The following is a 16,466-nucleotide window of genomic DNA, read 5'->3' as shown; positions in this document are numbered from 1 at the left end:
ATTTTAAAAATTCACAGCAATAAATTGAACAGAAATATTTGATACATGTTTGAATTGCCTTTAAATAGGTATGATGTTGCAATTGAGTTTTTTATGCAATGTAATTCTTGTTGTTTAAAAGTATCAGGAATTAAAGAACATGGGATCCAGAGGTTCAGAAAATTTAATGTGCCACAGAATGCTGGAAACAGTGTAGCGTAGATATGATGAGAATGTGGCCTATGTAAGGTATCTACCAACTTAGTTCAACAATTCTGAAATGGTATTTGGCCACTTCTTGAGGGCAAATGGTTCTGAAGGGGAAGCAGTGCCTGAACAAAAGGGAACCATTTGCAATGTCATCCAGTGCTGGCACAACAAAACATTTCAAAAGAGCTTTGTGAGGGGCTGCCACAGGGGAATAACTGAACATGAAAGAATATTTGTACTTTTAGGTGGTAAACAGCCAGAAGGAAAACATGTTTAGGTGCAGCAATACTCTCAAAAAAGCTGAAAGATGCTGGCCCAGGGAAAAGGAGAGCTAAACAAATAATGCTTTAGATTCCATTAGTTGCATTTATCTCAACACAAACATACAATATTAATTCACCAAATATGGATGACTATACTATGCTCTGTAATCTTGTATTGAAGGTTACAACGATTTTTAACGATCTTGCATTAAGTCTGAATAGAAAACAGCTCAACATATGACCTGACTATTTTATTTATCTATATATGACTATAAATGATGATTTTAAAACCGGGGTGTTGCTTAACCAGGAGCCAGTGTAGGTCAGCCGATTTTTAGGCTGACAAACATCTCAGTTTGGCCTTTACATCATGTCACCGATTTGCACCAAGCTGCTCTCCAGGACCTAGTGCAAATTATCACACTGTGTTCAGTGACCTACACTGGCTCCTGGTTAAGCAACACCCCAGTTTTAAAATCATCATTTATAGTCATATATAGATAAATAAAATAGTCAGGTCAAATGTTGAGCTGTTTTCTATTCAGACTTAATGCAAGATCGCTAAAAATCATGCCAGACATGCTGCCATCTAGAGTCTGCACCACTGTGATTGAGGCCTGCATGATTGCCGCAATTATGTTCCACAGAATTCCGTGGAAGAGGACATCCTCGCAATGATTGATCTGAACCCCTTCATTCTCTCCACAATCCTGGACAATGTGCATGCAAGGCCTGCCAGTACATTGTAGATTTTCTGCTACCCTTGAATGATTGTCCTTTTTATCAATGGCTGTCAGGGCATAAGATCTATGTCTAGTTGAACAGAGCTTGGAAAGGGCTGTTTCCTCCATTGCGGATTCTCCACAGCTGTTCTTGCCAGCACTATCTGCTTTTGCTTGCTTGTAAACTAGCTATCCAAATGGATCCACAGAAGTGTGATTGACTGCGCTGATGCAGGTGTTCTTTGAAAGCGTAGCCTCAGAAGGAATCAGCTTCTTTGAGATTTGTGGTCCAGATGCTCCATTGACTGCTGTACGTTTGAAGGCCCTTGTTGGAGAGATGAGATGAACTGGCAAGATAAGAATTTTGCAACTTACAATTATGAAAATTACCATATTTTGCTGGCTGCTGAAATCAAGTTGAGGGTGATTGAGTGTTGTATGATGTGGATTGCTGATATTTAATACTCACCAGGTAGCTGAGAGGTCCCAATCTTTCCAAATCCGTTGGTCAGGGATGCCAAATGCCAGTCTTCCTGTAAGATTTCCTGCCGTACAGTTGTCCATCGTGAAGTCTGGAGGATTTCAGTCTTCTCCTGCTCCCTTGCATTTTGCCCCCTCTTCTCTCAATGCAGAAAAGACACCTATGAATGATATATTTGGTGCGAGTGACTAACAGGCATCAAAGGGATCAAGGCAAGTGGTAGCGGTAGATGGATAGATGGCAATGTGAGTAAGTATAGACAAGGATGGATGCACTGACAAAGTAAGTGGGTGTGAGGAGTTTGTGATTTGAGTTTTGTTTGAGAAAGCGAAATGAAGGGTTTGGGTAATATGCACAACAGCATGTGGGTGTTGAGCACAATGGATGTAAGTGAATGAGCACCTGCACTTTTCATTCCTATTCTGGTTAGATCATTAAAATGCTTCCTGCCAGGTGTATGGCATAATGCTCCTGATATCCTTCGCCACTTTCAGCCACGTTGCCTTTGATCCAGCAGTAGGCTTCTTCTTCCCTCTTTAGGGAAGAGCACCTCTCTCCTTTACATAGAAACATAGAAAATAGGAGCAGGGACAGGTCATTCGAGCCTGCTGCGCCATTCTGTATGATCATGGCTGATTCTCTATCTCAACGCCATACTCCTCTCTCCCCATACCCATTGACACCTTTAGAGTTCAAAAATCTCCATTTCCTTCTTAAATATATTCAGAGACTTGGCCTCCACAGCCCTCTGTGGTGGAGAATTCCACAGGTTCACCACCCTCTGAGTGAAGAAGTTTCTCCTCATCTCAGTCCTAAATGGTCTACCCCGTATCCTGAGTCTGTGACCCATTGTTCTAGATCTCCCAGCCAAAGGAAACATCATCCCTGCATCCAGTCTGTCTGTCCTACACAACAGTGCATCAAGCGAAAAAATCATTAAATCAAGTGTTACGATCCCAACTGATATTAATACTGGACATGTCAGATCCTAGAGTGGAACCTGGCTTGATAGACCCTAACTTTTTTTTAGAAACCGTGGAGGAAATTCACAGAATCTGTTGATGAATTTTAAACACAGAATAAAATACTTATTAAAACAAGAATGAACTGTATTACGCCAGACAAAAAAGTTGGAAAGATCTCAATACAAACACATGATGATTCAATTTCCCAATATTCCTTTACTCAGCGATATCTTTACAGACACACAAACCAGTGAAGAGTTACCACTAGTTTGACACACAGGCTCATTGCTTGGGGCTGGCACACGTGCAGAATGTTTTCTTCCGGTGAATTCCTGAGCTCTCACTTGATGCTTCTCACCTAACTCTTATATCTCACTGAGACACCCAAAAATAACCACACTTTAAACACTCTATTGCTTCAGCTGAAGAGCAAACACGAGTTCCCTAAACTCACTCTCCTTGTAGCATTTCTTAGCTAAGAGCTGAAAATCCCCATCTTCACTCTCTGATTCACACTGAACTCTTCCCTGTGTCTGTGTGTCACTTGAGCATTGTTACTAGGCAACAGCCCAGTTTTTTCTTTCTATAAACAAACTCAAAAGACTGACCTTTCAGTCACAAGTCCACCCAGACTCCGTGACACCAAGGCTCATAAACAACCAAAAATTACCTTTCTTAACACAAATATATACATATGTTCAACTTAAAAAAATCATTGTTCCTACACAAGGCATAGCCATTGACTGCCCTGAGTTAATCATGAAACTTCTCCCTCTCTTTCTTTGTGCAAACTTCTCCAAATTCCATTTTTGGATTAGCCCTATAAATACCCCAGTTGAGATTAAATCATATGGGTCTGCACTATGCCCACCTCCACGCATTTGGCTCCAAACCCGCAAGTAACATTACAATGAGATGGCTTTGTTGAAATATCACAGATAGACACGCTGAAATTTCTTCCACATTCTACAACCGATATCAGCATGCACGCACACACACATCACACTTCAAACGTAAGTAGTTACTTATCGGGGCTAAAGTGGGGTGTTTTAAACATCAGGAAATGGTGGTTTGGGAAGGAGTGTGGAGTAAGAAGAAAGTAATTTTGAGAGCAGGAGCACAACCCTGCTCTAATGCCCTCACTTCTGGGTTTAACGGAGGTTCTTTTGAATGCCAATGAGAAACCAATGAGCAGATTAGCAAATTGGATGTAGGCAGCTACTTATTACAGTTAACATCTTTAAATGTTAAAGAGATATTAAAATGGTTTTTCACTTGGCTTCAAATTGAACAGCACAAGTTTCCTGGGGCTGTGGAAACAGACCAGGGAGATGGAGCTGGGTTTGAGCAACTGTTTTCAGGTGGATACCTAAACTTGTCATTGCCCTCTATGAAACAAAACTCACTTAATGTAGCTGGTCTCTCACTTCCCCCTTGCTTGAAGCTCCACGGAGGTTGATTCTCTCTTCAGGGCAGATATTCTTGCAAATTTCTGCACCACCAGTCCACTATCAATAGAGCTGGACTCCTTCATCCTCTCTGCTATTGAGAGTGAGCTTGTCAGTGTCTGGGTATGTTGCTGATGGGCCTCTAGCAATCTCCTCAACTACATACCCCAAGGTTCAGCATCTGTCTCCAGTTGAACAGAGTTGTTGAGGATTGCACCCCCAACAAAGACTCTCCACAACTGTCACTGCCACCAGTCCCTGTCTGTGCTCAATTGTGAGGTATGAAGCAGCAGATGAAAACCAAACTAACTTAAGTAAACCCATTGAATTGTGAGTATTTTGCTGGTGCATGGTTGTTGGTGCTGTAACCTCAAGTAATGAGGTCCTCTGAGGAATCATTCTTGAAGATGTCTTGTGACACTTAGTGTACACATGAAAGCCATGGAAGAGAAAAGAAAAGGGATATGATTCAATAATGTCAAAGCCATAATCTTAGCAATCGCCAAACTCCATCTTCTCAGAGCTCCATTATTGATAACATAATGTCAGCATATGTGTGCCAGAGATATTTGTAATTGTTACCAGCGAACTGCAAGCTTCCTGTTTCTCCATCTTTGACTGAGAGGGACGTTGATGTCTTACTTAAATGCAGAGCAGGATGCCATGGATTTGTGAGCTCTATTATTTGTGGCAGGCCACCTCCGGTATATTCCCCCTCCTTTGCTTTGTGCTGACTTTTTTTGCAATGGACAACAAAATAGACCTATGAGTGAATGAAGGTTGGCCTTTGGCTAGTAGAATGGGCAGGCAAGTGGCAGATAGAGTTTAATGTGGAATATAGAGAAATGTGAGGTGATGCATTTTGGCAGAAGGCAATATAGACTTAATGGCATAGTTCTAAAAAGTGTGCAGAAAAAGGAACCTGGGGCTGTATGTGTATTGACCTTTAAAGGTGGCTAGGCGTACTGAGATTGCACATAGGACCATAGAGTTCATAAGTACAGGCATTGAGTACAAGAGCAGGGAAGTTATGCTGAGCTTTTATAAAGTTCTGACGAAGGCCCAACTAGAGTATTAAGTCCTGTTCTGGTCACCACACTTTAAAAAGGATGTAAGGGCCTTTGAGAGGGTGCAGAGGAGATTTACCAGAATAGTTCTAGGGTTGGGGGATTTTAGTTACAAGGTTAGGTTGGGAAAGCTGGGGGTGTTCTTCTCCTTGAAGCAAAGGAGATTGTGGGGAGATTTGATACAAATGTACAAATGATGATAGGTTCAAGTAAGGTAGAGAAGGAAAAAATGTTCCCATTGGCTGATAGTACAAGGACTTGGGGACATAGATTTAGGGTTTTGGGCAAGAGGTGCAAGGCTATTTAAGGGGGAACTTTTAAATGTAGTGCTTGGCAATGACCTGGAACTCAATGCTCATAGGGTGGTAGAAGTAGAAACAATGATTTCAAAAAGAAATTGGATGGGCACTTGAAGGAAATAAATGTGCAGGGCTATAGAAAGCAAGAAGAGGAGTGGGACTGACTGGATTGTTCCACAGAGTGCTAGCTTGGACTTGATGGACCAAATAGCTGCCTATGCCATAAATAATTTACAATCCATAACTCTGACTCATTAAGTTCAATCGCAAGAAATTTTTTTTTTACGGCTTCCCTCAATTTTCCTAGTTACAAAAACTAAGGTAAGCAAGCCAAAGTTGTACTTTTCTACAGCTGTGTTTATTTAAATTAAATCTCATCTTGGAAATGTAAACTTTGCCTGCCAGACTTGGGATTGTGGGGGTATCAGGGGGAAAATTATCCTAGAAAGGTGGTAGAGTATGACACATATCTAGACTGAACTGTAGATAACAACTTGGATATTGTGCAATTAACCTCCCGGGGCTGACCTCCTGGACACCATATTGGTTTCCTTGTACCTGACTAGGAAATTGCCTAGCAGAATATTTTCTGTTTAGAAACTACGTATGGAAATAACAAAGACTCCTAATCTTAGAATCTCATTATTTTGATCTCATGGCAAGCATACGTTTTCCATTAAAGACATTTGTTGTGACACAGACAGCAACAATGAGGAAATGGCAGATTTCTTAACTTAATGCTTGCATTAGTCTTCATTGTAGAGGAAGCAAATGAATAACAGCGGTACAGGGAAACAAAAAATAAATAAATGGGAGGAACTCATCGGATTTATCATAAGAAAAAAATGTAAATGAAGAAAATGAGACTTAAGATGGCCAAATCTCTGAGACCTGATGGTTTACGTCTCAGGGTGTTACAAGAGAAGGTGAGGAAATTGCAGGTGCGTTGCTCATAATCTTTCAAAGTTTTTAAATTCAGAAATTGTGCCATTGGATTGAAAATTGCAAGTGTCAGAACATTATTTCAGAGGAAGAAAACAGATAATCATAAGCCTGTCAGCCTAAAACCAGTTGTGGGGAGGTTACTGCAATATGTCATTTGGGACGGAGTGACTTGGGGAAAATGTGAGCTGATCATAGAGAATCAGCACAGATTTGTGGAGGATAAATCATACCAATTAATCTCATTGAATTTTTTGAGGATGTCACTAAGATAGTGGATAAGGGAGCATTCATAGATGTTATCCATATGGACTTAGAGGAGATATTTCATAATGTTTTGCAGAACAGATAATTGGCAAAATGTGGAATTGGTGGGGATTTTGCAACATGGATTGGAAGTTGGTTGGGCAGTTGGAGACAGAGAATGCATAAGTAGGTATTTTGGCGGGAAGTAATAAGTGTGTTCCCCAAGGATATGTACCAGGTTCTTGCCTTTTCACCATATTTATCCAAGCTTACAGATGACACAATGCTGGGAGGCATATTTGGAAAAAGAAGTTAGAAAGGGACACAGACACATTAAGTGAGTGGGCAAAAGTGTAGCCACTGGAGGCCAACCTAGGGAAATGAGAGGTCATCCACTTTGGATCATAGACAAATTGGCATATTTTCTGAATGGTGAGCAGCTGGAAGAGCAGAGGTTTGGATGTCTATGTACACAAATCACTAAAAGCTAATGAACAAATGTGAAAAGCAATCAAAAGGACACAGAATGTTGGCCTTTATCTTGTAGAGCTGGAGAACAAAGTTATCCTTCAGTTGTCTGGAGACTTGGAAAGACCCACCTGGAGGATTGTATTCAGTTCTGTGAATCACACCTGAACAAGAGTATATTGAGCTCAAAAGTGGGCACAATGCAAAGTCATCAGAATGATACAGGATTTATAAGGGTTAAATTATGAGGAAGTGTTGCATAAACCTGGCTTCTATTCCCTTGAGTATAGAAGAGGTGTAACCTAATTGAAGTGTTTAAAATGATAATGATAGGGGAAATACAGAGAAACTATTTCCACTGGGGGTTCCAAAACAAGGGGGCCAATTAGCACCGGGCCATTCAAGACAGAAATCAGGAAACACTTCACACAGAGTGGTAGAAATCTGGAACTTTCCACGAGAAGGTTGTGCTTGCTAGGCCAATTTGAAATGTAAAAAGACCAAGATTGATAGATTTTTTTTTAAGATAACTAAGCGGCGTGGAGTTGAAATACACATCAGTTATCGTCTAATAAATGGTAGAACAAGGTTGAGGGACAGAATGATCTACTCCATATAACTTAGTTTCAGAAATAATTGAGCTTTTCTGAACTCTTGTCCATTTTACTGCTCAAAATAGTGTTCGAGTGGCACCCGTTTGTATTTGATAGTTACATTTTTAATTGTTTTTTATGTTTTATCCTGGCAATGTACGCACTAGAGATTGTCAAACCCTAGAACACAAATATCTCTTCAAATTAGGCTCAAAATTCCTTTACAAAATATTTGCGGATTGCAGCCTGATAGAAGATGTACCTTCCTAAGTTTCGTACTGCCAAGTTCCATTCTATGTCTCTAAATTTTTCACTTGCATTAATAAAAGTAGTAATTGATACTGCCATGATGTGCTTACATGCCAAAAATATAAAATTATTCTATATTGTTCCAATATTTTATGTTGCATGAAGGAGCAATTAATATATGTGTAAATGAGTTGATAGGAGTCTGGTCATTTTTTTCCCCCCTTCGGCAGTTCTAATAACTAATATCTCTCTCTTCCCACAGATTACAGACAACACGCTGATTCAGTTGTCCATTCACTGTCCTAGGTTAGAGGCACTGGTGAGTGGTTAGCTATTGCAGTTGAATAATTTATCCTGTATAGGATAAGATTTGAAATATGTTTATTGCTGTGTTCTAGAAGTAATAAAATTTGTTATATTCTACTCATTTGTAATCTCCAATTATTTTCCTACTTAACCTAAATTTATCAAATTTCATATTACATCTGAAATTGGTTTAGTTCACACTTTGGTTGCTTTCAAGAATGGATAAGTTGAGAATTGGCCATTTTTTTTGTTCAGTAGTTATCTAAACATTTGTGTATCACCCAAATACTGGAATAAACTTTTATATAGCAAATTATTACTCACTGAATATATTAAAATAGTTGGCTGTTAGTTTCTTGCCATCAGAATTTTGTTTTGCGAATGTTCTTTACTCAAAGCAAAACTGATCAATTCCGATCAGCTAGATTGGCTCAGGACTGGCAATTGAATCAAGTGTGGAAAAATATAAAAATTTATACTAGTATAGGAAACAGAAGATCATGTGCATAATGGATAGTTACTGTGCACAACAGAAAAGGAAAAGATTTTGGAGTGATGGGTAATATGCTAAAAGCACCCGCTGAGGCCGCTAATGACGCAAATCAAGCCCTCAAGGCATTTCAGGTATTTTATTGTGAACAGTTAAAGTACAATTTTAAAAAACCCCTGAAAATTCTGGAAATGCTCAGCTGGTCAGGCATCTGTGGAAAAAGAAACAGAATTAAGGTTTGAGGAGGTTGACCTTTCATAATCAAAGTGTGGTATAGTTAAGTTTCCATATGCAGGGCTAAGGATGCAGACAGCTGGTACAGACATGACAGGCTGACTAATCACCTGTGTTGTAACCATACCCTGATTTTACAAGCATTCTTCATACAGATGAACTGAGAATTAATTGCAAGTGCAAATCCAACTTCAAGGGTATGGCATAGTAGCCATTGCTGAGATTTGGCTGGAAGACTGTGAGGACTGGGAACTAAATATACCAGGTTATAAATGCTGCTGGAATGATTGGGAAAATGATAGAGGGGGCAGAGCAGCCATAGTAATTAATCATGAAATCATTTCAATGGTAAGAGAAGATATAACAGCAGGTAAGCTGTCAAAATTCAGTTAAAAATTCAAAAAGGATATAAGGCTGTAGTGGCAATTGTGTACAGGCTCTCTGGGCCCTTGCAGTGGTAGATTGTAGAAATACAGAGATTAGACAAGCATATAGCAAGGAGAGGATTTTAATGAGGGATTTTAACTTACATATAGATTGGGATAAATAGGCCAGCTCATATCAGAAAGGTGGTGAATTTCTTGAGTGTGTCCTGGATAGTTTTCTAAAACAATTGTTCTAGAACCAACAAGTGGGAATCCCATACTAGATTTAATCAGCAATGAGCAATATTTAGGGAACAGTCCAACAGTGTATGAACATGTATCTCATAGTGATAAAAATATGATCAACTTCAACTTAGTGTTTGAAAGGGAGAAGCACGGAAACAGTTACTAAGATTCTCGATTTGGGTAAGACTGAGTTCAATGTATTGAGACAGAAACTTTTCACAGTAAAGTGGATAAGTCTGTTAGTGAGTAAAAGCAGAGGATCAATGGGAAATGTTCAAAATAGAATTTAATATGCAGAACCAGTTTATACCCCTCAAGGACAAGGACCCTACTTGCAAAAAAAAACCCATGGATAACTAAAGAGGTAAGAGACAGCATAAAACTAGAAGAAAAGCACAGATCCTGATGATTGACAAAGATACATAGAGCAACAAAGGGTGACAAAAAAGATAGTAAGAGCTACAAAAAGGAAGTATGAAAAGACACCCACAAGGCCTATCAAACTCTGCGCATTTTTGCATTTTAGAAAAAGGTGGTCAGGAACAATGTGGGCCTCTTGAAAACTGATGACAGTGATATTGTTAATGAAAATAAGGAAATAGACCTGTTGAATGATTAATTTCCATTAGTACTTGGAGTAGAGGAAGAGGACGGCATACTGGAAATACAAAGGGAGTTAATATTGAACCAAGGACAATGACTCCGAAAATTAACATTAGCAAAATAGTAGTAATGAAAAAATAATGGCATCAAAGAGTGACAGATCCCCAAGACCAGATGGTTTCCATCCCAGGGTTTTAAGCAGGTGAGAAAATTACACATGCGCCAAGTATAATTTTCCAAAGTTCTCTTGATTCAGGAACCATTAGATTAAAAAATCATGCATATCGTTCCACAATTTAAGAAAGATAAGAGAAGAAAACCAGGGCATTTTAGACCAGTTGCCTAACATCTGTTGTTAGGAAATTAGTCGACTCTATAATTAAGGATAGGGTGACTAAACAACTTGAAAATTTTCAGCTGATCACACCTGACACAGCTGATTGAAATTTTTGAAGTGGTTGCCAAAGTATTCAACAGTGGAATGTCTATGGTAGTTACATGGATATCCAGAAGGCATTTCATAAAGTCCCTTATAGAAGACTGACTAAAGTTGAAGCCCATGACATTGGAGGCAAATTATTGACCTGGTCAGGAAATCGACTGAATGACAGGGGACAGTGGGCAGGATTTTATGGCCCCGCCTGCTGCTGGGATCATCTGGCCCCACCGAAAGTGCGTGGACTTTTGTCTTGGCCGTCGCATCCCCCATGGCGGGTCCCACCACAGTGGGGCTGGAAAATCCCGGCCAGAGAGGAGAGGTAATGGACAGGTATTCTAACTGGCAGGATGTGACTAGTAGTGGACCAAAAGGGGCCTCAATTATTCATTATATTCACAATTTAGATTAAGAGATAGCCACATAGCCAAATTTGCATGTGATGCAAAGATAGTGATATAAATGGAAGCATAACATTACAGAAATATTGATGGATTAAGTGAATGGGCAAAACTGTGGCAAATGGATTTCAATTAGGAAACTGTGAGGTCATCCACTTTGGACTTAAAAAGATTAAAGGTTCAAAGATTCATGGATCATTAAAATGTCACAACCAGGTACAGAAAATAATCAAACACACTAACAGAATGCTGACCTTTGTGTCTAGTGGACTGGAATGCAAGTGCATAGAGGTCATGCTTCAGCTATACAAAGCCCTGGTTAGACCACACCAAGAGTACTGAGAGCAGTACTTGGTACCATATGTTAGAAGGAAATATTGGCCTTGGAGGCAATACAGCGTAGTTTATCAGAGTGATGCCTGGACTCCAAGGGCTAAATCATGAGAGATTGCACACGTTTGGGTTGTATACCCTGGAATTTAGAAAGTTATGGGGTGATTTCATCAAGATTTTCAAGATATTAAGGGGAATAGACAGGGTAGGTAAAATTATTTCTGCTGATTGGAGAGCCCAGGATAGGGATATGGTCTTAAAAAAAATAATAATTAGGGCCAGATCTTTCAGGAGTGAAAGTAGGAAACCCTTCTACACAAAAGGTGATAGAAATTTGGAACTTTCTTCTGCAACCAGCTGACAGGCTCAGTTGGCAGCACATTCACCTCTTGAGTCAAAGTTCCAGGTTCAAGCCCACTTCAGGACTTAAGCACAAAAATCAAGACTGACATTTAGCACTGAGGGAGTGCAGCACTGTTGGAGGTGCTGTCTTTTTTATGAGACGTTAAACTGGGGTCTGCTCTCTCGGTTGAACATAAAGTATCGCCTGGAACCTTTGTGAAGCAGAGCAGGAGAGTTGTGCCTAGTGTCCTGGCCAATATTTATCCCTCAGTCGTCATCATCATCACCAAAAAGAAACAGATTATTTGGTCACGTTGCTGTTTGTGGAAGCTTGCTGTGTGTTTCTTATAACAGTAACTACGTTTCAGAAGTATTTCAGAAGCTGTAAAGTGCTTTGAGATGTCCAGTGATCATGATGGCTCTATATAAATTCAAGTCTGTATTTGTTTCTTTCAATTGATGGTAGATCAATTGCTAATTTTAAATCTGAGATTGGTAGATTTTTGTTATTTGGAAGTATTAAGGAATATGGGACGAAAACAGGTATGTGGAATTAGATTGCAAATTTCATTGAATGGTGGATCAGGCTCTACGGCCTAATAGCCTACTCTTGTTCTTATGTTACTATCACCGAACAGGGGAAGGAGAGGGGAGAAGGCAAAGGCAGTGCTTTCAGTTTGCGGTGAATGTCCTGCAATTTCACAGGATTTCCACATGGACTGATCAGTGGCAAATGCAGTTCAGTGTAGGCAAATGCAGTTCGGTGTGGACAAATGCAGTTCGGTGTGGACAAATGCAGTTCGGTGTGGACAAATGCAGTTCGGTGTGGACAAATGCAGTTCGGTGTGGACAAATGCAGTTCGGTGTGGACAAATGCAGTTCGGTGTGGACAAATGCAGTTCGGTGTGGACAAATGCAGTTCGGTGTGGACAAATGCAGTTCGGTGTGGACAAATGCAGTTCGGTGTGGACAAATGCAGTTCGGTGTGGACAAATGCAGTTCGGTGTGGACAAATGCAGTTCGGTGTGGACAAATGCAGTTCGGTGTGGACAAATGCAGTTCGGTGTGGACAAATGCAGTTCGGTGTGGACAAATGCAGTTCGGTGTGGACAAATGCAGTTCGGTGTGGACAAATGCAGTTCGGTGTGGACAAATGCAGTTCGGTGTGGACAAATGCAGTTCGGTGTGGACAAATGCAGTTCGGTGTGGACAAATGCAGTTCGGTGTGGACAAATGCAGTTCGGTGTGGACAAATGCAGTTCGGTGTGGACAAATGCAGTTCGGTGTGGACAAATGCAGTTCGGTGTGGACAAATGCAGTTCGGTGTGGACAAATGCAGTTCGGTGTGGACAAATGCAGTTCGGTGTGGACAAATGCAGTTCGGTGTGGACAAATGCAGTTCGGTGTGGACAAATGCAGTTCGGTGTGGACAAATGCAAGGTATTGCATATTGGAAATAAAAAAAAATAGGAGGAACAAAGACCCTTTCAAACCCAACACTTGGGCATGCTACTTAGTACTTCTAATTCAACTTTAACTCCCTTCTCTTCCCTTTTAAACAGTTCCTAATCTACATCCACACTTCACTTAGGTCAAATTTGACGTTGACTGGTAAAGTGATCTCTTGTCCTGTACTTTCTCAAAGGAATGTTCTTTGATACTTTGTCAAATTGGCCCTCGTCTCTTTAAAATAGTTTGAGGATGTTCAGACACAATCTACCCCTTCTAAAGTTTAGTTGAGGTAATTTTTGAAGTAATTTTTCTTTTTCTTTGGATAAACATTTTACCAAATGAAAATAATTAATGGTTCGTCCAAGTTAGTTCTTGGCTTTCTAATGGCGATAGCTGCCTGTTATTGTTGCTGGAAAGGCAAACAAGGTTGGTGGTACAGTATGTAATGACAGGATTACCCACTAGATGGCAGTCTGGATTACTAAATAACAGCTTTCAGATAATATATACTTCAAGACAAATTAATCACTTTCAGTTTCAGTGAAGGAGCTGTGTCTTATACAGTAAAAGAATTAACGGAACAAATTAAAATGCAAAGTGAATCTATTCTGTAGCCCTCAAGTTACTAATTGTGATTAAACTGTGTGTAAAATAAAGCAATGAGGAAAAAGCTGTAATAGATGTTACCATAAGGTAAGCAGGAAAAGTTTAATTTGGTTTTGTAATTTCTTTCAGTCCAAATTGAAAAAGTAAATCTGAGAGTGTTGACACTGGTCTAAATATGGAAAGGCTTCAGGTTTCAGTTTAATTGTAGCTGGTTAAAGTGCTTGACTGAAATGTTCATAACATTAAAAATGACCTCATCATAAGCAAAGTGAGAAAATTATATATTCAGTTTGCCTTACTCCACATAGCATGTTTAGTGGAGACTCTTCATGGAGGAAAATCAGAATGGACCTTAAATCTTTGGCTCTATCGGGACTTCACCTTCTGATTCTCCCCTCCCATATCCTTTGGACAAGTCCTCGGCACTTAAACTGTAAGACAACAACAGCCAGTGTCAGTTTTGTGTTCATTGTTTCCACTAGTGTCTAATGGAAAATTCTTCCCTGGGAAAAATGTTCTTCCCAAATAAGTGATTTGTAAATTCCAAATACTCAGTCTAGGGTACTCATTTTACTACAGTACATTCTTCAGCCATTAATCTGCTCAACCATTTAACCATGTCCACCTTTTTGATGCTTTTGGCTCCAGAAAACCTTTATTTTTTCCCATCCCCATCAAACTCCTTTGCTTTCTCTGTCAAGTAAAGGAGCACAAACAAGTGTATGTGGCACAGAACTGGTTAGCCACCCATCACCAGAATGGGCTTAATCACATCAAGCACTATTTAGCCTCCCTCTCCACTGCACACTGGTCCAGGATCATCCTGGAAAGAAAGATTAGCAGTTTCTATTCTCCACTATCAACTGTCTCCTTAATCCCTTCCCCCCTGCCTACTTCACTCTAACCTCCAACAAATGAGATGAGCTCACCAATTCTATCTTTGTCCATTGTCTCAGGCTGAACCGATTTATTTACATCTTCTGTGCCATATTTAACCCTGAGCTGAGCTTATGGCCACAGCCACAAATTTCTTTCCTTAGCCACTGATTCCCTGGCCACTGTCTGAGACTGAATCAGCTCGTTCACAATCTCAATGTTCTGAGCTGATCTTAAGATCCCTTAATCCTCTCCATTGCAAAAGACTACCTACTTCAACCCTGGTAACCATTGTTGCCTCAGCCCATCTGTTGCAGAAGCCCTCATTTATTAATTTGTCGCCTTGACACAATAATTCCAATGCTCTCCTGACCAGCCTATCATTCTCCACCCTCCATAAACATATGCCCATCCAAAATTCTGCAGCCCTTTTCTTTTATCCCATTCCCAGCCCTACTCACTCATCATCAATTCCTTGCTCATCTAAATTGACTCTCCGTTCTCCCAAAGCATCAAGCTTAAACTTCTTATTCTTGGTGTTTAAATCCTTTCACAGCCCCTCCCTCTCCATCTCACCTCCTGTAGCCCGCAACCCTCTCCTCATGAACTCTCTTCCTCTGTCTCTGATCTTTTATGCACATCTCCTCCTTTTGACTCAGCATTAACGGCCATGTCTAAAACCTGTTTAGGTTTAAAACGTTCTCCATAAACTTGTCCACCTCTATCCTTCTCTAAAACCAGTCTATCTGGCTGAACTTCTGCTCAGTACTCCTAATGTCATTATTTTGGTATCTATTTGATTTGATTATACCTCTGGAGTGTAGGATGTTTTTCTACATTAAAGATGCTACTTTATGTAAATCCAAAATGTTATTCTTGATAGGTCATCTGTAGGAAGCTATGGAGGCTCTGGAGAGTGCAATCCTCAGAGCTTTACAAAACAAGCAAGATTAAAGAAACTGAAAAGAAAGCCCAGCTGCTGAGCTCTAAATAGGCCTATGAGATGGTAGTGCCTATTTTGAAGTTGATTTTTTTTCCCATTGGGTAATACCTCCAGGTCTTGTGTATACATCTATGAGCTTCCCTGGCCATATGCAGACATCAAAGAAATAGAAAAAACAGTGGCCCAAATCTTGCCAGTTTCCGGATCATCAGAGTCTGGATGTAACCCTCAAGATGCACTTTGGGACCCCGTGGAAATCCCAATGCACTGACTCTGTGGGAATTGCTTAGGAAGTTTGAACTTCGATGGGCAATTCCCCTGCTCCCTAAGACCCTCTGAAAAAGACTGAGTTAGAATCGGAGACTTCGGACAGTTCCAGCTTACCTGGATAGTTACCCAGGGAAATGTTAGACAGAAAAATCCTAGTCTAATTCCTGGATAACTGTACAACTGCCCCTGCACCCCGCCCCCCCCCCCAAACCCTGACTCTTCTCCTGACCCATCCAACTTCCCCTCACCTGACCTCTCAAACCTACCTGGCCGACACCCAACAACCCAGCCACCCAACTTCTGTCCTTAGCTTTTCAAAGAAGCTTTGGGACATTTAAACACTTTTTACTTACCAGAATACGGCATCTAAAGCCATAAAAAGGGCATGTGGCTTCTGCACAGATTTCCTTTGCTGATATCTACAAGGCTTCCTGCACTGAGTCAGTTTAGAAGGATTCTTCAGTGGAAGATTGCCCAGAATAATTGGAGGGAGGTAAGTAGATTTTTCTTTTTGTCTGATCAGGGTTGGAAATAGGGATCCTGATCTTGCGATCAGGGCCAGTGTGTCTTGGTGTGACCAAGTATATTTTGCATCAGAAAACAGGTTTATTGCATAGAATTGCTCTTTCAA

The 16,466-nt window shown here is 40.3% G+C and overlaps 1 protein-coding gene across 1 annotated transcript in view; it reads left to right on the top strand.

Moving 5' to 3' along the window:
• The window catches only part of fbxl2 (F-box and leucine-rich repeat protein 2), a 225,953-nt gene that overhangs the window by 175,239 nt on the left and 34,248 nt on the right, over positions 1–16,466 (top strand). The window contains exon 13 of the mRNA XM_078540126.1: positions 8,195–8,251. Within this exon, the coding sequence (XP_078396252.1) occupies positions 8,195–8,251 (57 nt within the window). The remainder of the gene's footprint in view (positions 1–8,194; positions 8,252–16,466) is intronic.

Source organism: Cetorhinus maximus, chromosome 4, assembly GCF_964194155.1.
Source record: "Cetorhinus maximus chromosome 4, sCetMax3.hap1.1, whole genome shotgun sequence".
In the NCBI taxonomy this organism is placed as follows: domain Eukaryota; kingdom Metazoa; phylum Chordata; class Chondrichthyes; order Lamniformes; family Cetorhinidae; genus Cetorhinus; species Cetorhinus maximus.
The sequence above is the reverse complement of the archived record's forward strand: the minus strand, read 5'-3'. Positions and strand labels throughout refer to the sequence as shown.